Genomic DNA, 27,571 nt, shown 5'->3' on the forward strand with positions numbered 1-27,571 from the left:
GAACATGATAATGTGTGGGAGTAATGATGGTGAATCGTACTGTGTTGGGTACAAAATTGGCTTTGTACTTGTGAAGGCACCAAGGTGGTGTTCTGTATGTGCAAAACTAGGGGTCACCATATGGTGTGTGAAGGGATCTAAGGGGGTACCACTACTGTGTGGGGCCTCTAAGTGAACATGTTTACTGTGAATGGGCATCAAACAGGAATAACGACTGTTTCTGGCGGCACCATTACTGTGTGCCACACAAGGGGAGCACTATGAAAGTGTGTTCTACACAAAAGGGACAATAGAGCAATGTGCTGCTTGATTTGCCAATGGTATTTCAAAAAGCGACAGTATGGCAACCTAATGATCCTGGGCACTTCAAAGAAATTTTAATTTGTAGGTCTACGCTTTGTTGCATATATTGTTAAAAACTGAAAGATCATATTATTAAAAATAGCACGACCAGCCTGTTCTTGTATTGCATATTACATTAGTATACATGCCCTATAGGCATGTGGAGCTCGGTGGAATGCACATCTTCAGGTTCTGTAGGACGACTCTTAAAACCTCATAGGACAAAATACAACATGTACCTTTGACTTGATATTTGCAGATGCTCCACGAGATTACAAATCATATTTATTGTGAAATGTCAAAATTACAAAAACAACTGTCTCCATGCATCAAATAGAAACAAAAAGGACAGCAAGACCTCATTCCATTGTTATAGAGGGATTAACGGGAAAGTGTCATTAGAAAATAACCTATTGTTCAAACTTTTAAAAAATATATATTTAAAAAAAAAAGTTTTTTTTTAATATCAGAATATACATGAAAGGAGAAAAAACCCTTGACATTTTCAGACTAACCAATAAGCCCAATACTAGACACATACTTCTAGTTCTGTAAAGGATTGCCAGACAGACGTAGGATGCAATAAACTGTGTCTGACTCACTGTCTTGTGCAGTTTTCTGGACATGATTGATCTGGACAAAGGTAATTACGAAAAAAAGGTTTATAGTGAATATGTCAGCAGGATTTTTACAAGTAAACTACAGACACTGTTACATTGCCGCTGTTACACTGATTAAAATGATACCTGGGGTGAAGAAATCTGTTTTGTGGTTCTTGTGTAATCAATGTTAGAAGTTTTCCGTTAATGATATTTCCGTGCTCCGGGACGGGACTGCGGGCAGAGTCTTATCTTCCTGCTCTAAGCCAGAGAAACCAAGAAGAGATCTGCTCACAGGTCACCCCGAAGCACAAACATTCTATCTTCTATGATAATGAACATGTTTGTGCTTCGGGGCGGCCTGTGAGCAGGTCTCTTCTTGGTTTCTCTGGCTTAGAGCACCAAGATAAGACTATGCCTACAGTTTTGTACCAGAGCATGGGCATCTCATTAACTGTAAACTTCTAAGGGCTCATACAAGCACTGCCGCTGGCACTCGGACCGGAACATGCGGCTACATGTATTTCTATACAGCCGCATGCTCCGGTCCAAGTGCCGGCAGCAGTGCTAGGTTTTCATGCGAGAGACTCGCACAAGAATCGTGCGAGTCTCTCGCAAGTGAGTATGAGCCCCAACACTAATTACACAAGAACCACAAGACTGATTTCTTCATCCAAGGTATCATTTTAAATCAGTGTAACACGAGCCTGACAATGCCTTTAGTTTACTTAGCAAAATCCTGCTGACAGGCTCACTTTAAGGAGCATTGGCTATTTTCAATTGTGAATAGTGGATTTTGTATATAGATGCATTATATCAGTCATTGCAATAATAATGAAACTGCTGAAAAGTAATCTCTACGAACGGGTAGTGTGATTCTAGTGTAAAGCTATGTTTGCAAGTGGCATTTTTGCAGTATTTTTTGTGACTTTTTTTCTGCAGAAAACAAGCTGCGTTTTACAGTACCAGCATTTCAGAAATGTCATGCGACTCAAGTTTTTTTTTTCCCCCATAACTGAATTCTTTTTAAAAATCTGCAGCAGGTCAATGAAAAAGTGCTGAAAAACCCATAGAAAGCATTGCCAAACTGCAAAAACATTGCATAACATTTGTGAAGCTTTTTTGCAGCATTTGTGGTGAATAAAACTAACATTAACACGTACTGCAGACAAATTATACATTTAATTTGTCTGAAAAATGTAGAAAAAATGCAAATGAGTTTGTACTGCCAAGAGTAAAGGTTTTGGCTGCAGAAATAAACTCTGCAACATTGTCAGGTGTGAACATAGCCTAAGGCTCCTCCAACATTCAGCGGACCTGAAAAGGCCACACTCAGGTCATGATTTACAAGCATCAGACTCACTGCAGTGGCTTTGACTGAAATGGCAGTCACAGGAAAAAACCCAGTATGCACATTGCTAAAACAAGCCCACAGACTCATCTGCTAAAATATATTGATCCCTACAGGTGATTTGGAAAATATTGGATTATGTTATTCTAAATAAGAGATAGAAATCTTTTTAACAGGGAGATTGGTACAGGGGGTGGTCCAGTACTCTAACAGGCCCTTCTTAAATACTATATCCCCCTTGTAAAAATGTGTATTTCTCTGGAATAAAACATCGGATCGCATATATGAAGGTATCATCTTTTTCCGCGTCCTATGACCTACGTCCCCATATAGACAGATCAGGACGGATGATCCAACTGACAGATGCCCTTTAAGACTCTTTCACTAGGACCTCAGTCACTAATACAGGGGTCCCGCTTTATCGGGTAGCACTCGGACCAATGTTATTCAATGAGGCAGGACTGATGGCTCTTTTTCCACTGACAGAATCGGTCTGTCACGGCGTCGCTGTGCTGATCGCTGGTGAAGCTGTCTGTTTGACAGCTCACCAGCGATCACATAGCGATTTACCAGCGATCCTGACACATTGATATCTTTGTCAGGACCACTGGTGAGTCGCTATGTGTGACTCCAGCCTTATGCAGGAGAACGATGAAGAAATACATCAGGTTAAGACTTTGCCCATAAACAGCAACCTTGCACGCCTTCAGAGTCCTCCTGGATGGAGAAAGAAAAATGTTGTGAAGAAGAAACGGAGAGTGGTGGTCATGGGGGATTCCCTGTTGAGAGGAACAGAGGCCGCTATCTGCAGACCGGATATAACTTCAAGAGAAATGTGCTGTCTTCCAGGTGCAAAAATTAAAGATGTGTCTGACAGGATATCAGGACTCTTCAGACCTACAGATGACTACCCATTCCTGCTAATACATGTGTGGACAAATGACACAGCAAGGAACGACCTGGAAACCATCTGCAGTGACTTTGAAAACTTAGGAAAGAAAGTGAAAGAACTGGGAGCGCAGGTGGTCTTCTCTTCCATCCTCCCAGTGGATGGCCATGGAACAAGGAGGTGGAATAAGATTCTGCAGGTGAACAACTGGCTATGTCGATGGTGCCGTCAGCAAGGATTTGGATTTCTGGATCAAGGAGTGAATTACCTATACGATGGACTACTTGCTAGAGATGGGGTGCACCTTACGAAGACTGGAAAACATGTATTTGGAAGTCGCCTTGCTACACTCATAAGGAGAGCTTTAAACTAAAACAATGTGGGAAGGGAAGCAAAAGACCAGAAAAAGCCATACATGTGACAAATGCTATTGAGGATTCTGCTATTAGAAGTGGGAGGAAAGAACAAAGACAAAAGAATCTAAATAATAAAAATATTGGAGAAAGAGAAACCAATCACAAACTAAAATGTTTCTATACTAATGCACAAAGCATGGGTAACAAACAAGGAGAATTGGAACTACTAACGCAGGAAAAGAAATATGTCGCCATTGGAATCACTGAAACTTGGTGGGACAATACACATGATTGGAATACAAGACTAGAAGGATACAACTTATTTGCAAGAAACAGATTTGATAAACGAGGAGGAGGTGTCGCATTGTATGTTAGAAACGCATATATCTGCACAGAGATTGAAGCTTCAGAGACCAGGAGTTCTGTGGAAACTGTTTGGGTAAGGATACAAGGACAGAACAATGGAAAGGACACCATTGTAGGCATTTACTACAGGCCGCCTGTGCAAGCTGAAGTTATGGATGAACTCTTTATGCATCAAATGGTCAAGTTCTCAAAAAAATATGACAGTTGTCATGGGAGATTTCAACTATCCAGACATTTGTACTGAATCTCTCTCAGGCAAAACTAACAGGTCAAGGAAATTCTTATCCTCTCTTGCTGACAACTTTATCTTCCAAAAGGTAGGGGAGAAAACAAGGGGAACTGCTACCTTGGATCTAATCCTTATAAACAGGCAGGAAATGGTTGAGGAGGTAAAAGTGGCTGGGACCCTAGGAGGTAGCAACCATGCTATTTTAGAATTTTGGATAACTAGAGGAGGAAGACCTGTGAAGACTCAGACGTCAAGGTTAGATTTCAGAAAGGCAGATTTTAAGGGGCTCAGAAAGAGAATTGGAGGTATCCAATGACTGGGTATCCTTAAAGACAAAAATGTACAGGAAGGATGGGAAATCTTGAAAAATGAAATTCTCAAAGCACAATTGTTAACAATTCCGAAAAGAGGGAAGAATATGAAGCATTTAAGGAAACCAGGATGGATGAACACAGAACTTAAGCACATGCTAAAAAGGAAGAAAGAAATGTTTATAAAATGGAAAGCGGGAGGCATATCTAAAGAATATAATGCTGTCTGCAGAACCTGCAGGGCACAAATCAGATTACTAAAGCTGGCAATGAATTGAGGCTTGCAAGAGACGTCAAAAGCAATAACAAAGGATTTTGGGGATATGTCAAAAGTAAAATAAAAGTCAAAGATACTATAGGATTTTTACAGGATGAAAATGATGAAATGGTAAGCCAGGATGTTGAAAAGGCCGAACTTTTAAATTCCTATTTTGCATCTGTTTTCTCTCAGAAAGGAAATGTATCATCAACTGTTCTTCACTGTCCTATTAAGGGAATAGAAGAATCCAGGATATCTATAAACAGAGAGATAGTGAGGAAACACTTAGCTAACCTAAATGAATTCAAGTCTCCAGGTCCAGATGAATTACACCCCAGAGTACTGAAGGAGATAGCAGAAGAAATTTTTGAACCCCTCTCCATAATCTTTGAAAATTCTTGGAGAACAGGAGAAGTCCCAGAAGACTAAAGAAGAGCAAATGTTGTTCCTATCTTCAGAAAGGGGAAGAAGGTGGACCCAGGCAACTATAGGCCGGTGAGTCTGACTTCTATACCAGGAAAGATCTTTGAACAAATTATTAAACAACATGTATGTCAGTACCTGTATAAGAATGAAGTGATTAAACAGAGTTAGCATGGGTTTGTAACTAATAAGTCATGTCAGACTAACTTAATTTCCTTCTATGACAGAATCACTGATTTGGTGGATCAAGGAAATGCTGTTGACATAGTATATCTTGACTTCAGCAAAGCATTTGACAAAGTATCTCACACAATCCTTATTGAAAAAATGGCTAAGTATGGAATGGACAAGGCAACTGTTAGGTGGATTCATGACTGGCTTAGTGATCGGACCCAAAGAGTGGTTGTAAATGGCTGCACATCCAGTTGGAAGAATGTCTCAAGTGGGGTACCACAGGGCTCTGTCCTGGGCCCTGTATTGTTCAACATCTTTATCAATGATTTAGATCAGTGGTCCCCAACCTTTTTTGCACCAGGGACCGGTTTCAAGCAAGACCATTCTTCCATGGCCCGGCAGGGCGGGGATGGAGGTGTGGCAGGGGCGGGGCTTTGGTCATAAGGGGGCGGGGCTATGGACACGGTTGTAGTGTAGCAGTGCATACTTATAATTAAATAACATTTATAATGTGACTTAACTCACCATAGGTTTTGAATGAGTGCTCCATCACCCCCTTCTCCCCATCATTGCCTTCACCCCATCACTCCCCTCTCCCCATCATTGCCTTCACCCCATCACTCCCCTCTCCCCATCATTGCCTTCACCCCATCACTCCCTTCTCCCCATCATTGCCTTCACCCCATCACTCCCTTCTCCCCATCATTGCCTTCACCCCATCACTCCCTTCTCCCCATCATTGCCTTCACCCCATCACTCCCTTCTCCCCATCATTGCCTTCACCCCATCACTCCCCTCTCCCCATCATTGCCTTCAGCCCATCACTCCCCTCTCCCCATCATTGCCTTCAGCCCATCACTCCCCTCTCCCCATCATTGCCTTCACCCCATCACTCCCTTCTCCCCATCATTGCCTTCAGCCCATCACTCCCCTCTCCCCATCATTGCCTTCACCCCATCACTCCCTTCTCCCCATCATTGCCTTCACCCCATCACTCCCTTCTCCCCATCATTGCCTTCACCCCATCACTCCCTTCTCCCCATCATTGCCTTCACCCCATCACTCCCTTCTCCCCATCATTGCCTTCAGCCCATCACTCCCCTCTCCCCATCATTGCCTTCACCCCATCACTCCCTTCTCCCCATCATTGCCTTCAGCCCATCACTCCCCTCTCCCCATCATTGCCTTCACCCCATCACTCCCTTCTCCCCATCATTACCTTCACCCCATCACTCCCTTCTCCCCATCATTGCCATCACCCCATCACTCCCTTCTCCCCATCATTGCCTTCACCCCATCACTCCCTTCTCCCCATCATTGCCTTCACCCCATCACTCCCCTCTCCCCATCATTGCCTTCACCCCATCACTGCTGTCTCTCCATCACTTCCCTCATGGCCTTCTCCTCATGTCCCCATCTCCTCCAGGGCCAGGCTACACAAACACAGACCAATACATACACACACACACACACATACATACACACACACACACACACATATTATACGTACACACACACAGACACCACCTCTCTCCTCTCACCTGCCCGCCGCCCGCGCTTCCTCGCTCTGACACAGCAGCGGCCGCGCTCCTCTCTGTGTCAGAGACAGGAAGCGCGTGCGGCGGGCAGGAAGCTGGACGGGTCCTTGCAGCTCCGCTCCTGCTATTCCCTCTTGCAGGCAGCGGAGCTGCTTGGATCGCTCCCTGCCGCCGCTACACATGAGGGCCCCCGCTACGCCACTGACCGCCCCTGGCTCCCCTTGTGTCCGCGGACCGGCAAGGGCACTGCAGCGGCCCGGTGCTGGGCCGCGGACCGGCGGTTGGGGACCCCTGATTTAGATGAAGGAATTGAGGGTAAACTGATTAAATTTGCTGATGACACAAAGCTAGGAGGGATAGCTAATACTAGAGAAGAGAGAGAGGATTCAAAAAGATATAAATATACTGGAGCAGTGGGCAGCAACTAACAGAATGGTTTTTAACAGGGAAAAATGCAAAGTACTACATCTGGGCAATAAAAATGAAAAAAGCATATACAGAATGGGAGGAATAGGGCTAAGCAACAGCACATGTGAAAAAGACTTGGGTATACTAATAGATCACAGACTGAATATGAGCCAACAGTGTGATGCAGCAGCAAAAAGGCAAATGCAATTCTAGGATGTATTAACAGAAGCATACAGTCTAGATCATGTGAAGTCATTATTGCCCTCTACTCCTCTTTGGTCAGACCTCATCTGGAATACTGTGTCCAGTTTTGGGCGCCACATTTTAAAAAAGACATCAACAAACTGGAGCAAGTTCAGAAAAGAGCGACCAGAATGGTGACCGGTCTGCAAACCCTGTCTTATGAGGAAAGGTTGCAGGATTTTGGAATGTTTAGCTTGCAAAAGAGAAGACTGAGAGGAGACTTAACAGCTGTCTACAAATATCTAAAGGGCTGTCACATTGTAGAAGGATCAACTTTATTCTCATTTGCACAAGGAAAGACTAGAAGCATTGGGATGAAACTGAATGGGAGGAGACACAGATATTAGAAAAAACTTTTTGACAGAGTGATCAATGAGTGGAACAGGCTGCCACGAGAGGTGGTGCGTTCTCCTTCAATAGAAGTCTTCAAACAGAGGCTGGACAGACATCTGTCTGGGATGATTTAGCGAATCCTGCTTTGAGCAGGGGGTTGGACCAGATGGCCCAGGAAGGTCTCTTCCAACTCTACGATTCTATGATTCTACTGTAAAAAGGAAGAAAGAAAAACAGATTGTGTACAACTGTACATGGAAGACAAGTGAGAAAAAAATTGTCTCACTTTTCTAACGTTGTCCACTTTCCCTTTTATTAACAGCTGATCACAGGGGTTTCAGCACAAGGACCAACCCTGTCGGAACGGTTTTTTCCCTATGCGCTCACACTATTGGCAATTTTTTTCAGCCTATCACCCCATTTTAATAGAACAAATGCTACTTTTAAAATTCCCTATAGAAAAAATAATTATATAATAAATCTGATAAATACAATTACGGTAATTTATTCCATGGGCGATGCGATTTACGTAGGTAAGATGTCTAATGTAACACATTAAAGAGAGGACGATTTATTTTTTTATTTTTGGTGCACATCATATGATTTAAAGTGGTGCTAAAATATTTTTTCGAGCAAAATTTTATTTTACTCATAATGTGACAAAAAAAAAACCCCATCATATGAATTGTAGTTAAATTGGGTAAGATAGAATATAGATCATTCATTTTCCTTTCCCACCCATGTAGCATATAGAAAAGATCATGTCCGCTCCATTATTAGATACTATACTTACATGTTGAATCCCATTAATGGGCAAGAACTTTGCAGTATGCAACCCATTTTACAACCCTGTATCGCCAGAAAGCACCTAATAAATTGTCATATATTAGCGGGTAAGTGTTTCAGTAATCAGAAAAATGTATTTATAAATGAGATCTAATGTAAAAAGAGAAGCAGGTCTCAGTCAACCTCAGCTATTAATCTCATAATGAAGGAGTACAAAGGAGGAAAGGATCTCTACTAAGACTCCAACAAGAAGAAAAGAGACAAAGAAGGAAACGGAAAACACTGGCTCATAGGAAGAGGAAACCTAAAAAGTAGATTTGTAATTATGAGGACAGTGGCTAGGAAAGAAAAACACAATAAAATCACTGGCCATTCTGCAGAACAGGAAAAAACATACTAGGCAGAAAATGTTGTACCCAATCTAAACAAGTAGCAGCCAGTGTTTTATGGCTTTCATAGACGTGTTCCAGATGGGATACTGAAGGAGAGAAATGAATAAAAAAAAAAAAATCAAAGCAAAAACTGGAGCAAGCAGTAACATATGTGAACAGAACGAGTCTACATTCATTGCACACGTAATCTACGGAGGGTACCTGGAAGTTTTGGCATTCAGGTAGGGGATTTAGTTTTGATTTTTTTTTTTTTTTCTTAAATCATTTTGACTTTAGCTGGATTTTGTTGTAGGAGTATAAATCGCAGATAAATATCAAACAGATGGCCCACTGGTCCTTATAATGTTGTGCAAAGCAATATGTGGAAATATTAAAACATAACCCTTATTAGATCATTTAAAATACCGTAATAAGGGGCGTGGCCTAGCTCACTAGCATGTGAGACTTAGGAATAGGGAGCTCCTGAGAAAAACCTCCCAACCCGACTCTCAACTTGACTATTTCATGCCATTCTGCCTGGATACCTTTTAGGAAGGACCGCTGACCCTATAAGGAACATTTTGACACCAAAACCGACGTTTTTTGACCTCCTGGAGCATAGAAACCATCTGAGGCCTTCCACACCACTGGGCCACAAAGCCTCGGACTAAATTACCACTGTGCAGCCACCCGGACTTCCAGGGCTGCAGCCTCCCTGCTTCCAGAGCCTCAATCAACACTCCACAACCCTTCAGGACCTGCTCCCAGCTCACCCACACTAGCAACGCTAGTCAGGACCCTCAACCTGCAAGTGGGAATCAGCATTTTATTGTAAGGCTTACCCAGCCTTCCTCTCAGGTTCCATAATCAGGGAAGCAGCTGCGTCTCCCTTGAGACCCCGGTCCAGACGCTGCAGCCTGCAAAAAGAAGCTCACCACGGGAGATCGTAGAGGCTGTGAGTATTACACGACAGATCGCCCCGACCTCCTCCCCTTAGCTTATATAGACTTTCTGGAGTGCCATAGCTCTGCCTAGAGTCGGCGCTCTTTATCAGCAGAGACGCAAGATCGCAGCTGCGTTATAAACGGTGACGCTGCAAAAGTCTCAGAACGCATCTCAGTCTCCAATTCCATCACACTTGCGACCTCTCCTGAGCGTCTTCCATTAGGATCGCAGCTGTGATCCCGGCAGAACGCATCCTGAGATAAATAATATCGCCCACTGCGTCCCCTCTGCGCATCCTCGTTTGGAGTCACAACAGAGATCTCGACCAACTTTATTATCCCTCTGAGATTGCTGGTGAAGTTTTTGCGGTTCAGCATCTAAGTGGATCCTCTTACAGCATCATGAGCGGCATTAAAACCAGGGGGAAAAATTTAACCTCGCCCTTAAATAAAGCTCAAAACCCTCTGAAATCTGACAAATCATTTAACAACCGACATCATTCAAGGGACCAAATCAATGCTCGGAGCCCCATTAGATCTAGATCTCCTCAGAGAGACCTCTATCACCAAGCGGATCGTGGTAGAAAAGTTACATTTGTACCAGAAGTCCAATTACAAGAAAGCATGGACTCCTCCATAAACGCCAAGCGGAGAATGCCGGGAACCTATGGTGAAAAATACTCAAATACGGCAGGGATATCTGAGTCTGAGGAGGAATCTAGTGACTACTCCCCAAACACAACTCCAGCCAAAAGCAGGTCCAAGATGGAAACACTTGGGTCTAATTTGGATCTCGACATTCCTCCTCCGAAATCACAAACCTCGTATAACATGGAGGTCCTATTCAATAAGTTAAGTGCCCTACTTGACAAAAAACTCGACATTCAAAGTCAAAGACTTGACCTGCAGTTTCAAGAATTCCGCGAGACGGTGGAGAAAAAATTAGTAAACCAGGAGGAGAGGATACATAAGCTCGAGTAGAGATCGTCAGAATACTCAGTGGACCTGGAATACCTATCTTCGGAAATACATAAGCTCAGGACCAAGATGGCGGATCTCGAAGATAGAGGCCGCAGAAATAATCTAAAGATTAGAGGAATCCCGGAGAGCATTTCCCAAGATGAACTTTCAGGCCATATTCAGGATATCTTTAAGCAGGTCATCCCTGATCTAACACCATCTGACCTTATCATCGACAGAGCCCATAGGCTACCCCGTCCTCCTAAGCTCCCTATAGAGGTCCCTAGAGATACCATTCTCAGGGTGCACTTTTATCAAACTAAAGAGAAGATTCTGAACTATCTGAAATCCAACAAAACTTTCCTGGATCCACACAAGGATCTTAAAGTGTTTCCTGACCTTTCCAAGGAGACTCTGGATCTACGCCGATCATTCAAAAGCATAACATCAGCACTGAAGGAGAAAGGCATCCTTTACAAATGGGGATTCCCCGTGAAGCTGCTGGTTTTCTACAGAGGGAGGACAATACCTCTGTTCTCACCGGAAGAAGGAGCAGACTTCCTCAGGTCTATTAAAGAAGCTCAACCTAACCACGGCAAATGACTTAGGCCTTCGCCATGGAAGATTACCTTGTTTTAACAGGCAGCTTTGGCCTGATTAACCTCGTATTGGAGGTTTTCTCTTTTTTTCCCCGTCCACATTCTGGACCCCGTTGTAAGGAGGTAGTTTCGTAATTGAACTACTTGAACAATTTCTTTATTGTGTTAACCCTTTCGTTGCAGCTAAATTCAAAGTTGACGACAAGTTAACTAAAGGTTTGGTAGTTAGCAAAGTTCTATAAGTTTTGGTGTTGCTAGTTCAACCTTCTCCTTGAGCATCCAGCGTAACTCTGCTGCAGACTAACCTTAGTCAGTCACACCGCATTGTAACCATGAGCTTCAAAGTGGCATCGTACAATGTCAGGGGCTTGAATAGTCCAAGAAAGAGGCATATCCTCTGGAAGGAACTCCTAGATTCTCGTGTAGACATTGCCTGTATCCAGGAATCAAAATTCCTACACGAGAATCACCCTTACTTTAATCATCATAAATATCCACATATTTTCGAGTCCTGTAACTCGAAAAAGAAAGCTGGAGTATTGACAATGATTGGGAGTTCTATCCCCTTCGAAGCCTTGGAGGAACACAAGGACGAGGGGGGTAGATTCCATATCTTGGTGTGCAGACTGAATGATCAGGTATGTACACTGGTCAATATCTATGCTCCTAACCGAGATCAAGTGTCATTCCTCAACAAAGTCATGAAAAAGGTGTCTATTGTGAAAAGAGGTGATCTATTCCTTTTAGGTGACTTCAAAATCACTCTCAACAATATTATGGATTCTTCTTCAAGCTCAAGACCTAATCATGATAACCTCAATGCATGGTTAGATAAAAATGAGTTACTGGATGCTTTCAGGTGTTTAAATTCCACATCGAGGGAATATTCACATTTCTCTGAGGTGCATCAATCCGCATCCAGGATTGATTTGATTGTTACAAATGTATTTTCTCTCACTAGATTTAAGGAAATCTCCATTGGAAACAGAACCATTTCTGACCACTCTCCGGTTTTTGGCAAACTTTTATTGGGTCCTCCCTTGAAGAATGCCAAACTCTGGAAGTGTAGTGCAAACATTTTACATAATCCAATCCACAAGACTGTCATCCAGGAAGCTTTAGATAACTTCTTTAGAGAGAATAGAACTGAAGTGACAAACCCATTCACTAATTGGTGTGCTCACAAGGCAGTTGTGAGAGACGTCATTATTAGCATTACGTCTAAATTAAAGAAAGAGAATAGAGAAAAAATTAACGCCACTCTACTATCAATCCGTAAACTTGAAAGTACCATTGTGAACCTTGCCTCACCATCTCCCACCCTAAAATTAGAACTTGATAAACTAAGACAAGAACTCAGGACTCAGCTGAATTCCCCCTATGAAGCAATAGTAAAATCTTCTAAGTATAACTATTACACGTCTCTCAATAAACCCACGAGGTACATGGCCAACCGAATCAAAAACAAAAGAATTCATAATAAAATTAATAGAATTAACTCGATTAATGGTAGCTCTAAACTTTTGCATCCCCAGGAAATAGCAAATGAATTTGCGAACTTCTACGCCAAGCTGTATAATTTAAACCCTGACCCTAAGCCGCTTTCCCAAAACCTAGAAAAAATTGATAACTATCTATCAACAATAAATATGCCTTCTTTATCTTTTGATGATATAGTGTTCTTGTCAGCCCCGTTTACTTCTATTGAAATTGCAGACACCATCAAGAAACTTAATCTTCACAAATCCCCAGGTCCCGATGGACTAACCAACACCTATTACAAAGCCTTCAACAATTCTCTCTCCCCTCACCTTACCGAGATGTTCAATTATGCCTCAGGAAAGGGAGCGTTTCCATCCGAAATGCTGATGGCTTCGATCTCGGTCATCCCCAAAATGAAAGGGGATCCTGAAGCCATAGAGAACTTCCGCCCTATTTCACTAATTAACACAGACATTAAGTTGTATTCTAAGATCATAGCGAATAGGCTAAGTCTGATAATTCCTAAACTGATAAGCAATGATCAGATGGGCTTTACAAAAGGGAGACAACCAGCCGATGCAACAAGGCGAATCATCAATACCATAAAATGGGCTAACTCTTCGAAAACACCCATGGCTCTGTTGTCACTCGATGCCGAGAAAGCATTCGACAGACTTAGTTGGTGTTTTCTCAAGCAGACACTCAAAAAATTCGGGTTCGATGATAATCTGACATCCCCCATCATGGCCCTATATTCAGACCCAAGAGCCAGTGTAATTTGTAACAACCATGTCTCAGAGCCACTTACCATATCAAATGGCACTAGACAAGGCTGCCCCCTCTCCCCCATTCTATTTAATTTAGCTATGGAACCTCTGGCCGAACAGATCAGAAAAAAACCAAAATAGTAGGATTAAACACCTTAAATCGTCATCATAAGATCAGTCTTTTTGCTGATGATGTTATCCTAACTTTAACCAAACCCGAGATCTCCATCCCTGAGGCTCTCTCAGAAATTAACAAATTCTCATCATTGTCCAATTTTAAAATCAATGAACGCAAGTCTAACATTCTCCCGTTAAACATCAGTAAGGACCAAACCAGATGTATTAAAACTGTAACCTCTCTTAACTGGTGTGACAAGGAATTTGCTTATTTGGGAATCACGGTGAACAGTAACCTCACTGGGTTGGTTAAATCCAACCTTAAAAAACTATCTGAATTAATAAATAAGGATTGCGTGATTTTCAGGGATAGATCTCTATCATGGTGGGGAAGGATCCTTACAATAAAGTTTTTTACTTTGCCAAAAATATTATACATTTTAAAGGTGTATACCACTCCCTATCCCTTCTATCCATCTTTCTAGCTTACAGGCACAGATTAATTCTTTCATTTGGGGCTATAAGAAGCCCAGAACGGCCACTCAAACCTTATTTAAGAAAAGATTGAATGGAGGTATAAGCATCCCTAACATCACAGCCCACTATTATTCTTTGTTACTTAAACAGATTCAGATCCCCCGGCTTGGCTTGACTTAAGAGTCTACACTTAATAACAATAAGCACCCTAGATCCATAATCTATAATGCCATAGCTAACAACCTTCCAAACTCTGTTGCTCATCCAATCTTTCAAGCTGTTGCACTCGCCTGGTTTAAGATCTCTAAACCAAAAAGAGGATCCCATAAAACGCCCATCCTTAAGAAACTCCCCCTAACACTCATTTACTCTATGACGAACCATTCATTATCCCCCATCTGGGCAGATTTAAAAATATCAAACTTAGAAGACATTTTTAACGGGACGGAATTTTTATCCTTTCAAACACTAAAAACTACATATAATATCTCCTCGTCCCTGTTTCTCGAACACCTTACTCTTAAGGATAATATAAAAATATTTCTCGACAAGAAACTAAACTTCACTGAGTCATCCATAAAAATACTAAATAATTGTGGTCATAGTAATAGTAATTTCTGGAGTCATGGTTTGTTTATGATAACTACAACCAAGATACGGCCTTGACAAAAAGCCCTTCAATGCCGAGTTGGGAGAAAGACTTAAACTCTTCCTTCACTGTAGAAGACTGGGAGGACTCGCTCTCTTTATCATATCACTCCGTACTCTCCATGTCATTGCAGGAGACCCATTTTAAGGTTGTATCACGTTGGTACTATACCCCCAATAGACTTGCCCATATTGGGACTACGAACTCGCCTCTATGCTGGAGGGACTGCGGTCAGAAGGGAGACATCCTACATGTTTTCTGGAGTTGCCCAACGGTTAGTATCTTGTGGTCGCAGATCTCCTCCCGCATCATTAGCAAACTTACGGGCAAAACCACAACCCTCACACCTCACTCGGCCCTACTTTCCCTTATTCTAGAGGAATTGGACCCTGCCTTAAAAGATATAGTCATCCATGTTTGTCTTGTGGTAAAAAATTCCATTGGAAGAACCGTTTCCTTCCCAAAGTTGATGATCTCTTCATCCACTCAATGCCGACTTTTATTCCCCATTGACTTGCTTTGGGGTCGGGTTTCGGACGAAACTCTGACTTTTTTTTGCCCTAGTCGGACCAGTTTCATCCGACTCAAATTTTGTTTCTTTCGGGTTTCACGAAACTCGATCCGACCAAAGTCGCTCAACTCTAATGTTCACCAAGATCATTGGGCTTTGGAGAGTTTCTATTATCAACCACCCCACACTATACCTGCAGCATTCCTGTCCAGAAAGACTACTGGGTAAAGAAAGCCTTCAATACACAGCAGCATAAGCCTGGCCTTCCAACGTCACTGTTTATCAAGTACAAGAAGCCCTGCTAGGGAAGCAAAGAAGTCCTCGATTCCACCACACTGATGTCATTCTCCTTTATGTGTGAATGTGTCTGTAGGACTCTAGAACAGAAATTCATGTTGCAAAGGAGGGTCAGTCTATGCTCTGCACTTTATGGAGGTTTTCTATTGGAACCATGGGGCCGAGACTATTTGGGTATTTTGTCAACTTATGAACCATTTTAAAGACTCTTTGTAGCTTGCCAGGAAATGTGTGACCCTCTCAACTGACCAAGACTGCAACAGGCAGTTAAAAAGGGCATACCATTATGCTTCTGAACAAGATTGATTCCCTGCTCCATCCTCCTCTTTGGCTGTGGTGGCTAGCTATCCATAAATAAAGCTATGAGCCAGTGATATGAATTAGTGTCTATGGCATAGATATAATGGTAAAATTGGACCAAAATCCATAAAGCCATCTCTTAAGTTGGGATGTGACACCCTTATAATTGACGCTGGAAGCATGACTTCATCAAAACCTGAAGGAAAAAAAAAAGCGAGCACTCAAAATTTCATATAAAATTCCTGTTAAGCTATGACCTCAAGCTGTGAATAGGTAAATAAAGTAGGTTATCTGCTGGAGAAAAGACAATGTCTGGATCCAGTGTACAACCGAGGCCAAATTTAAACATCCTGGGAAAACTCTTCTGGTCTTCAAAGGAATTATATCAGACACTCTGATATCGAAGTCCAGGTATAAATATTGGGGTTTTTGTGACAGTCATACATTCTATAGTTTTGGGAGACATTTTCGGCAATATGAGCCTGGTACAAACACAATGCATGTAATTACATTGTGGTGAGGCTTGCCATCAGCCCTGAATTAATATCGGTCAGATGGATGACTGTATACATGCCATGTTTCCTATCTATGGAAAACTAAAATCATGTGGGAATTATAGCATTAACCTCTCCAGCCTGAAACATCCAGGTGAACAGATATCCTGAAAATTGGGGATCTCATAACATTTTGGGACCTAGCCACATCTCATTGACCAGCCCTATGCTCAAGGCTCCTTAACGAGTTGGACACTTCCAGTAAGACTCCGTGGACCTCTGCAAAGAGAAGCAACACCATCCAAGAGTTACAAGAAACATATCTTTCATAGGAGCAGGTTTCAATCACTTATGACTGGTACTGCAGTATTTTAGAGGAAAGAAAAAAACTTTGAGTGGAGAACAAGCTTGTAGAATATTTTCCATATTTTCATGGTACCCGTAAGACTATAAGGTTAGAGCTGTTATGTTCCAAGAACTGCTCCCCTCCTTCAATCTCGACAAACGCGACAAATCAGCCTCAGTGCTGTAGAATTTTAATAGGCCCTTTTACGTGGGCTCATAACTACTCAAACAATTATCTGTAAGAGCGCTTGTTTCCAATCACCGAGCCAGGTAATCATGGCAGCGATCTGCTATCGAATAAGAAAAACTATTGCTTGCCTACTGTTCGCATTGTTTATGCAGGCCTAACAATCATAATTGTCAGAAGCATAATGAAACCCATCAACAGGGAATGTGATGACAATGTGTTGAAATGCCCAGTTGGAATGGAGTCACATCAGAAAATTCTGACTTTTTACAATGGAGCATTTCATAGCCATGGTCTCAGGATCCATTGAGGTCTCAATGGTGACACCTTCAGCGATTAGCAAGTTACCCTGTAGATAGGTGATATAGTAGAGTTTTGTAGTATATAATACACTTACAACCTTTTCAAACTCTTCTTTTGTGGCTTTGAATGTTTGTGAATAATTTGTGGGAATTTGGGGGTGGAGGAACCTGTGCAACTAATGCTTTTGCTTCACTATAATCCAGCCACGATGCCATTTATCATCAGAACCAGGCTGCTTTTGTTATAACTTTACTAACCATTAAGTGGCTCATTGACCTCATAAATAATCACCTTAAATGAACAATTTGAATAAAAGAAATCCATTGTTTCTCTTACAATTGAGTTTAATAATACACAGACTTCTCATTGTATTAGTGTCAAAATCTAGCTCTTTCCAGTTTTAATTTTTAAATGCCATTTTTCTTTTAACACATATTAAATACTGTCTGCTGATTTCCGAGAACCTAACTACTCCAATGTTCTCATGACGTCACATAGCTTACCTTACAGACTGTTTCAAAATCCCATGGCAAAATAGTTCTTAAGTCGATCACTTCACAGGATAAGCCAAGTTTTTCTTGGGCCATAGATGCAACTTCACGCAGAACATGAACCTAAAAAGAACATTCGGCTACATGTCAGCAAAAACAAGTCATCACATAAAAATGAAAGGTTAACAAGTGCCAAAATCATACCGGTGGTAAATTTTGTTCATTACAGCGACACACATATCATAGTTTGACATTTTCATATCCAGGGAAATGGTTAATCATATTTTAAATCATGAGCAATATTTTATATAACCACCTAAATATTACTGGATTTTTTTTTGTTTTCTTTCACAGAATCTTAATGTAGGAATTCTTAATTTTCCTCTAACAGACATTTATTGGACTCTGGAGGCCATATTCATCTACAAGTACATATGACATTAACGCCATTCACAAAGTTACATCTGCTTCTATACAATCAAACTGTACAGTCTGTTGTTGATTGACTGAGGAAATGCTCCCTTTATCTATACATAGGGAATCACGTGTACTGCTCCTCGTATTGTGAAGACCGGGAGGGCCCACCAGGGGATTCACCTGTTCCCCTGTGGGCCAGTCGGCACCTGGAAATATGGATTTTTGTGGTACTCACCGTAAAATCCTCTTCTCCGAGATGCTCATTGGGGAACACAGGACTGTGTGCTATGTCCCCCAATGAGGCGAAGGAGAAATATGGATTTTTGCGGTACTCAACATAAAATCCTTTTCTCCGAGACGCTCATTGGGGGACACACCACAGTCCTGTGTCCCCCCAATGAGGCAAAGGAGAAATATGGACTTCACAGAGTTGGCTAGTCTCAGTAGAATCCCCCTTTATGAGTCAAAGCAGAGAAACACTGCTAAGTTCCTATTCTAGAAGGCTCAGTGCATTCATTTGAGTGGGCTCTGGGTAATATTACATTCTAAAAACAAGTCGTTCTTCTGCAAGCCCCCATTCTGCTGCTCTGAAACACAACAGGAGCATGAAAACTAGAGGTCCACTGTGCTAGGAAACCAATGTAAAATCAGTCATGGAAAAAAAAATCTTTATTACCATTTTTTATTGGTTTATTTTTACTCTGTGCAACATAAACTACAAATTTGTTGCTACCTGGAAGCCATCATCAAGCAGGGAAGCTTCTGGTAACAACTTAAAACAGCTCATTAATACTGTAAATAGTCAGATCGCCCTCATTCAGATATCCATGCTCGTTTATCAAGGATTGAATACGTAACCATTTTAGTCTTTGGGACTGTTCACATGTTCATGTGTGTTTTTACACGGACCTCGTGTACAATTTATTTTTATATTTTTTTAGATTTGTTTTGCATTTGAGAAAATCACAAATGAAACTGATGTTAAAAAAAGAAACACTGACGAAAATCCGAGCATAACGCTGACAAACATCAGACCAATTTAAAAATGATAAAAATATAATAAATACTTAAATATTAAAGCATTGTAATATATGTCTTCTAAAAATATGCTTCTTTATCCAATTCTCATTATTTCTTCTGAAAAAAATCTAATCTCTATTTTGGTCAAAACAAAAGAGACTGCTAATTTACAGCTGTATTTTAAGGTTTATGTAAATGGGAGGGGGAAGGAAAGAAGGAGCAGTGACCAAGAAAGCGTGAGTAAGAGGCTGCTTTCTACTCAGTGTTTATCTCTCCCTAGAGCTGGATTCACAGCTACCATGCTCTTTAATGCAGTATAATGTCTTCAGTGCAGCTGCTGCTTCTGTACATGTGCTACATGGAGGCAGAAGAGCAGGAATCCCTCAGGTCTCTGTATACTGTGCTTGGGGGACACCATAGAAAGGAGTCTCCATCCATTCAGATACAACTGTGAATTAGTGAGGAAACTTGTGGAAGTGAAACTGTTGAAAATGCAAGATACAAGTCAGCTGTTATCACATCCACTGGAGGATGGATGTAAACAAGGTACTCTTTAAAATAGGAGCTAATCTGCAGTACCCTGCCACAGTCACTTAACAGTGTATGGAGTTGCAGTGCTCAGCTTCATAAATTATATTTATCTTGCCTCCGCCAAAGGTGATAAAAGCTGATAGGTGGGGGTGCTAGGTGTCAGACCCACCATAATGTTATAATTATCTATTCCAAGGTCATCGATACACAAGTACTGGACAACCTTTAATAAATAAAGCAAAAACACAAAAGAACATTCGTGTAAATGCCATACTGTTGTACTGACTCCTAAATATAATGCACCTACAATAATTCTAGTGCTATGAGACAAACAAGAAATATGTGACTTTATGCCCAAGTCAGATATGGTACAGTATCTATAAAACTACAGGGGTTGTCTCACCTTGGACATTCAAGGAACATCGGTAGGATATGCTATAAATGTTGACTAGAACTTGTAGCCTCCGCAAATGCTGCCAGAAATAGGGGTGGCCGCAAATATGCTCGCTCTTCATTACTTTCTATAGCAGGTCTGAAAATTGCCACGTGAGCGTGGTATACTAACCTGGGTACCCCAAGATAATAAAGTAACGTCCCTTCCTTCCTGAACCACCTCGGCCTGCGACAAAGGGATGTTGTATGGTTCCACAGGAACTTGCTCAACTAGAAAAAGAAAAAAAAAAAAAAAAAAAACAGAATTAAACCATACTGCCATATTCAGATCTGATATAGTGACATAATTTAATGTCTTCTATAATCTTATCTGGCCAGATATACACTCCTTCACTGAAAACATGACTATCCTTACGAATGTAGACGATCAGTATTATGCTTCATTAAAGTTCAGATAGATAGTGTACAGACATGTAAATGCATCTGATATTTCACATCTTCATCCAGAACCTGCTTGTCGTCTTCAGACCTGATGCCATCCATCTTTTCACACCATGCAAACCAAGAAACATAATATTTTCCCACTTTCCATAAGTGTCATGTCATCAGTGTTCACCTTCCAAAATCAATCACATTTAATTAGAAGCAGCTCTTCAAATCAAAGGTCATAAAAACGTCTAGCACTGGAAGAAAGGCATCCAGAGAGTCCCCATTAAACTTTTTAAGAATACCAGGGATTAACTTAAGGAGGTTTGTCCACTGCTTTATCACCGCTGACCTATCCTTAGGATAAGTCACCAATGTCTTATCAGTCGGGGTCAGAAACCCCCGCCGATCAGCTGTTCTTGGTGTCAGCGGCCGCAACTGCTCAGTTGTGGAGCTACTTAGCCTTCTGATAGATTTGCACCGGCTCAGAACATCCACCTCCTTTTCAAATCAATAGGAGACGGATGTGTAGTATCCTGCTGAGGCCACTATCAGAAGACGAATCGGCTCCACTAGTGGGCATTTCCGGCTGGCAGCCGCCGACCTCACTGAGAACAGCTAATCGGCTGGGATGTCTGGTGTCAGATCCCAACCAATCAGACATTGATGACCTATCCTAAGGATAGTTCAGATAGCGTGGAGACGGTCAGAAATAGGAGCGCTAGCCGTGCGTTCTTTAAAAAATGCAGCTCCAGCCAGGTACCTCATGAGAGGAATCGGTGACAGTTCTGAGTTGTATCCTGGTCACAAACGAAGCGCAAGAGAGGGAGAGGGTGAATTAAAATCTTTTTATTAGTGCATGATTCACAACGCGTTTCAACAGAATCATCTGTCTTCCTCAGGTGGCAGTGCACAGATCACATGAGGGGGCAGGTATTTAAAGGGGTAGTGACCAATGGGGGGAGAGACAGGTGATTAATAGGTCAAGACAATTAAAACATGTTGCATCAAGAAAAACAAGGTAAAACATTTTTAAAATTATATATCAGATACAATAAACAATAAATATTACTGGAATCATTAAAAATAAAGATAAAAATATGCTAAAATAACATAACAGATAAAATACACTGACTATCAAATGGGTTTCTCAACCATTAAGTTTAACCCTTCTGGTGCTAGCGTACCTAGTTTGAAGATCCAAAAACTTTCCCTCCTTATTAAGCTCTCATAGCGATTGGGTACGTCATCTCTGATATGCTCTATAACTGTGAGCTTTAGCGAACCTGGATTCTTATTGTGTGCCAGCAAAAAGTGTTTAGATAAGCTGTGAAGCAGATACCCGGTTTTAATATTTTGACGGTGTTTATTCAGTCTATTATGCATAGACTTAACAGTCCTGCCCACATATTGCAGCCCACAGTCACATTCAATTAAGTAGATGACATTATTTGACTGACAGGTAGAGTTGAGCGATACCGTCCGATACTTCAAAGTATCGTATCGGATGGTATCGGCCGATCTTTAAAAAAAGTATCGGTATCGCCGATTCCGATACCGGAAGTCCCATTCAAGTCTATGGGACTTCCGGTATCGGAATAAGAAAAACCCTTTCCTGCCCTTGTACAGCCTCTCTGGGGTCTGTACGGGCCTTTCGGGGGGCTGTGCCGGCCTGCCAGGGGGTCTGTGCAGGCTCCGGTGGTCTGTGCCGGCCTGCCGGTGGTCTGTGCAGGCTCCGGGGGGCTGTGCCGGCCTGCCGGGGGGCTGTGCAGGCTCCGGGGGGCTGTGCCGGCCTGCCGGGGGGCTGTGCCGGCCTGCCGGGGGGCTGTGCCGGCCTGCCGGTGGTCTGTGCAGGCTCCGGGGGTCTGTGCAGGCATCGTCCGATGGGACTACAAGTCCCATCGGGCGATGCCTGCTACCATGACAGTGATTGACACATTAGCCAATGATGGGACAGTAGTAGTCCCATCATCCGGCTAATGTGTTAAATGTAAAAAAAAAAAAAAAAAAAAAAAAAAATTACATGCTACATACATACAACATGCATACTACATACATGCTACATTCATACTACATACTACATACATGCTACATTCATACTACATAAATACTACATGCAACATACATACTACATATATACTACATGCATGCTACATACATACTGCATGCTACATACATACCACATATATACTACATGCATGCTACATGCATGCTACATGCTACATACATAACACATATATACTACATGCATGCTACATACATACTACATGCTACATATATACTACATGCATGCTACATACTACATGCTACATACATACTACATATATACTACATGCATGCTACATACATACTGCATGCTACATGCATGCTACATACATACTACATACATGCTACATACATACTACATATATACTACATACATACTACATGCATGCTACATACATACCACATATATACTACATGCATGCTACATACATACTACATGCTACATACATACTACATGCTACATACATACTACATATATACTACATGCATGCTACATACATACTACATGCTACATACATACTACATATATACTACATGCATGCTACATACATACTACATGCATGCTGCATACATACTACATGCTACATACATACCACATATATACTACATACATACAATACATTCATACAATACATACATAGACATACAGTACATATAACATAGAGTAACATACTTACCAATACTTGTCACATTGTTCCCCGAAGCCATTGTCTTTTCCGGGATAAATATTAACATAACAAACCACAAAAATACTCACCCACGATCCGAAGCAGTCCACGAGTGTGTCCCACGACGATCTTGGGTAGAGAACTGCAGCATCAGATGATGCTGCCGTTCTCTACGGGCTGCAGGAATCCAATGACGGAAGGTAGGTATCCTTCCGCACTGTATTCCTCCGCCACTTAAAAAAAAAAAGTCCCTAGTCTCACTTTATGCCATTGCTGTGTGGGAATTTCCCACACAGCAATGGCATAAAGTGAGACTAGGGACTTTTTTTTTTTTAAGTGGCGGAGGAATACAGTGCGGAAGGATACCTACCTTCCGTCATTGGATTCCTGCAGCCCGTAGAGAACGGCAGCATCATCTGATGCTGCAGTTCTCTACCCAAGATCGTCGTGGGACACACTCGTGGACTGCTTCGGATCGTGGGTGAGTATTTTTGTGGTTTGTTATGTTAATATTTATCCCGGAAAAGACAATGGCTTCGGGGAACAATGTGACAAGTATTGGAAAGTATGTTACTCTATGTTATATGTACTGTATGTCTATGTATGAATTGTATGAATGTATTGTATGTATGTAGTATATATGTGGTATGTATGTAGCATGTAGTATGTATGTAGTATGTATGTAGCATGCATGTAGCATGTAGTATGTATGTAGCATGCATGTAGTATATATGTAGTATGTATGTAGCATGCATGTAGCATGCATGTAGTATGTATGTAGTATGTATGTAGTATATATGTAGTATGTATGTAGCATGTATGTAGCATGTATGTAGCATGCATGTAGCATGCAGTATGTATGTAGCATGCATGTAGTATATATGTAGTATGTATGTAGCATGTAGTATGTAGCATGCATGTAGTATATATGTAGCATGTAGTATGTATGTAACATGCATGTAGTATGTATGTAGTATGTATGTAGCATGCAGTATGTATGTAGCATGTATGTAGTATGTATGTAGTATATATGTAGTATGTATGTAGCATGCATGTAGTATGTATGTAGTATGTATGTAGCATGCAGTATGTATGTAGCATGTATGTAGTATGTATGTAGTATATATGTAGTATGCATGTAGTATGTATGTAGTATGTATGTAGTATGTATGTAGCATGCAGTATGTATGTAGCATGTATGTAGTATGTATGTAGTATGTATGTAGCATGCATGTAGTATGTATGTAGTATGTATGTAGCATGCAGTATGTATGTAGTATGTATGTAGTATGTATGTAGTATATATGTAGTATGTATGTAGCATGCATGTAGTATGTATGTAGCATGCATGTAGTATGTATGTAGTATTTTTTTTTTTTTTTTTTAACATTTAACACATTAGCCGGATGACGGGACTACTATTGTCCCATCATTGGCTAATGTGTCAATCACTGTCATGGTAGCAGGCATCGCCCGATGGGACTTATAGTCCCATCGGACGATGCTTGCACAGACCCCCGGACATCAGCACAGCCCCCCGGCAGGCCGGCACAGCCCCCCGGCAGGCCGGTACAGACCCCCACAGGGTGCACAGACCACCGGCAGGCCGGCACAGCCCCCCGGCAGGCCGGTACAGACCCCGGGCAGTCCACACAGCCCCCCGGCAGGCCGGCACAGCCCCCCGGCAGGCCGGCAGAGACCCCCGGAAGGCCCGAAATGACGGCGCATCATGATGCGCACACACCGCGCATCATGATGACGTCAGGCCGTCAATCAACTGAACTTCCGATTCCGATGCCGAATTCCGATATTGAAAAAATATCGGAAGTCGGTATCGGAATTCCGATACAGCAAGTATCGGCCGATACCCGATACTTGCGGTATCGGAATGCTCAACACTACTGACAGGTAATGTGACAGTTTATTTTAAAAGATGAACCAATAGTGCGAGATTTGAAATATTGCACCCAGTTTAAAATAGATGTGCAACAGAGGCATTTGGGAGTTCTACAGGCAAAACACCCTGGGTTCTGCAGACCTTGGGTTATTGGTAGGGGTGAATGTCTGATAGAAGTATTGCTTGGGGCCACCAAATTACGTAGGGTCCGATTCTCTCTAAAAAATGTCATGAGTTGTGCCGGTAAATGGGTAGACAAAATAGGATCACACTTTAAGATGAACCAATATTTTTTTTATTAAATTGCGTATGCATGTGTGAGAACGATTGAAAGTGGTGATCAGACCCCATTTCACAAAATCCGCAGGTCCAGCCTTCCTTTGTGGAGAGATTTTATCTACATTTTTATTTCTGCTTTTCTCAATGCAATCTTTCTGTGAGAAATAATTGGCCCTAGTGAAGGCATCTTTCAATAATTTTTTAGGATAGCCCTTGTTAATGAACCGGTTATCTAGAATTTTTGCCTCTTTTAAAAAATCACTGTCATTGGTACAGTTCTTACAGACTCTCCAGTATTGCCCATATGGAATATTCAAAATCCATTTCGGGAGGTGGCTGCTGGAAAAATTAAGGTAGCTATTAACATCAACTTTTTTGAAATAGGTTGATGTAGAGATTCGACCTTGTTGGTCAACATTAATCATTAGATCCAAAAATTGAATGCCTGCGGTGGAAATATTGGAGGAGAAAGTGAGACCCCAATTATTATGATTCAGGGACTGGGTAAACTCAATTGCTTCTGACTCTGAACCGGTCCAAATAATGAACAAGTCATCAATGAAGAGTCTATAAAGTGCTATTTTACCTACCGCAAGTGGGGACTGCGCGATGAATAAGGCCTCAAAAGCCCCCATAAACAGGTTAGCATAACAGGGGGCAAATCTCGAGATTTGCCCCCAGTTGAAAGATGCTTTCACTAGGGCCAATTATTTCTCACAGAAAGATTGCATTGAGAAAATCAGAAATAAAAATGTAGATAAAATCTCTGCACAAAGGAAGGCCGGACCTGCGGATTTTGAGAGATGGGGTCTGATCACCACTTTCAATCGATCTCACACATGCATACGCAATTTAATAAAAAAAATATTGGTTCATTTTAAAGGGTGATCCTATTTTGTGTATGCACAACATAAAGAAGGATTTTTCCAGCGTCTCCAGGAGATAAAATAATAATTGCTTATTGAGAATATAAAATCTTCTTACCATCAGGTAAAAACGACAAAGAGGCGTATGAAGGGGAGCAATTTCTTGTTTGTGCATCCTATTTTGTGTACCCTTTTACCGGCACAACTCATGACAATTTTTAGAAAGAATCAGACCATACGTAATTGTCACGATCCAGGTTGGATCTGACAGATAAATGCACAAAATAACCTTTTTTTTTTCCCTTTGGCTGTGTGCCAAGGTTTGGTTTTTGCCCCTGGTGGCCATTAGGATCATTGCACTGTGGTGTCTTTTGTTCTAAATTTGCCCCCCGGTGGTGGTGAGCGTCATTGCACTTGGTTACTTTAGTTTGTGCACGCAATTATGTTACAGGTGTGATTGCTCTATAAGAGTGTCAGGTGTGTCAATCACTGTTGGTGATTAGTCCTCAGTTACATGCAAGCCTGGGTGAAGAATGGAGCTGAAGAGAGTCCCGGGCAGCTCAGTGAGAGTCCTGGAGTGGCAGCTATGGTGTCTGCAAGGAGGGCTGGCATGGCTTGGTGGAGTTGCAGCTATGATGTTAGCAAGGAGTTCTTGCATGGCTTGGTGGAGTGGCAGCTATGGTGTAGAGCTGCACTCATGATGCTGGATTCGGTTGCTGGAAAGCTGGACTCAACATGCTGGACTCTTTTGCGGGAAAGCTGGACTCATATGCTGCACTCTGTTTTCTGGACAGCTGCACGCAGGTGGTGGTCTCTGTTTGCTCCAAGGCTGCACTATGGTGTTGGACCCGGTCGGAGGAGAAGATGCACGCAGGTGGTGGGCTCTGTTGCTGGGAGCATAAGCAACAGAGCAAAGCTAAGTCATGTTCCCCTGTTTTGTCTCTTTTCCTTATGTGTGTTTAGTGCAGTTGTGGGATTAGTTTCCGCACCGTCCTCTTCACTAGTGAGGGTTTAGGTGGAGGGCGAGCTAGGGTTTAAAGGTATCCTGAGCGGCGCCCAGTGCGGAACCGGCCTAGGGAACACTAGGAGTGTAGAGACACTGACTCAGGGGAGTGCAGGAGGTCTCC

General features: G+C 41.9%; 1 protein-coding gene across 1 annotated transcript in view; it reads right to left on the reverse strand.

Annotated features, from left to right (window-relative positions):
* Window positions 1-27,571, reverse strand: part of BCKDHB (branched chain keto acid dehydrogenase E1 subunit beta) — a 318,960-nt gene that overhangs the window by 134,649 nt on the left and 156,740 nt on the right. The window contains exons 7-8 of the mRNA XM_073589685.1: window positions 20,435-20,532; window positions 17,914-18,024 (exon numbers count right to left, since the gene is read on the reverse strand). Coding sequence (XP_073445786.1) covers window positions 17,914-18,024; window positions 20,435-20,532 — 209 coding nt within the window. The remainder of the gene's footprint in view (window positions 1-17,913; window positions 18,025-20,434; window positions 20,533-27,571) is intronic.

The sequence above is a fragment of the Dendrobates tinctorius genome, unplaced genomic scaffold, assembly GCF_039654945.1.
Source record: "Dendrobates tinctorius isolate UK_male_01 unplaced genomic scaffold, ASM3965494v1 ptg000111l, whole genome shotgun sequence".
NCBI classification, from domain to species: domain Eukaryota; kingdom Metazoa; phylum Chordata; class Amphibia; order Anura; family Dendrobatidae; genus Dendrobates; species Dendrobates tinctorius.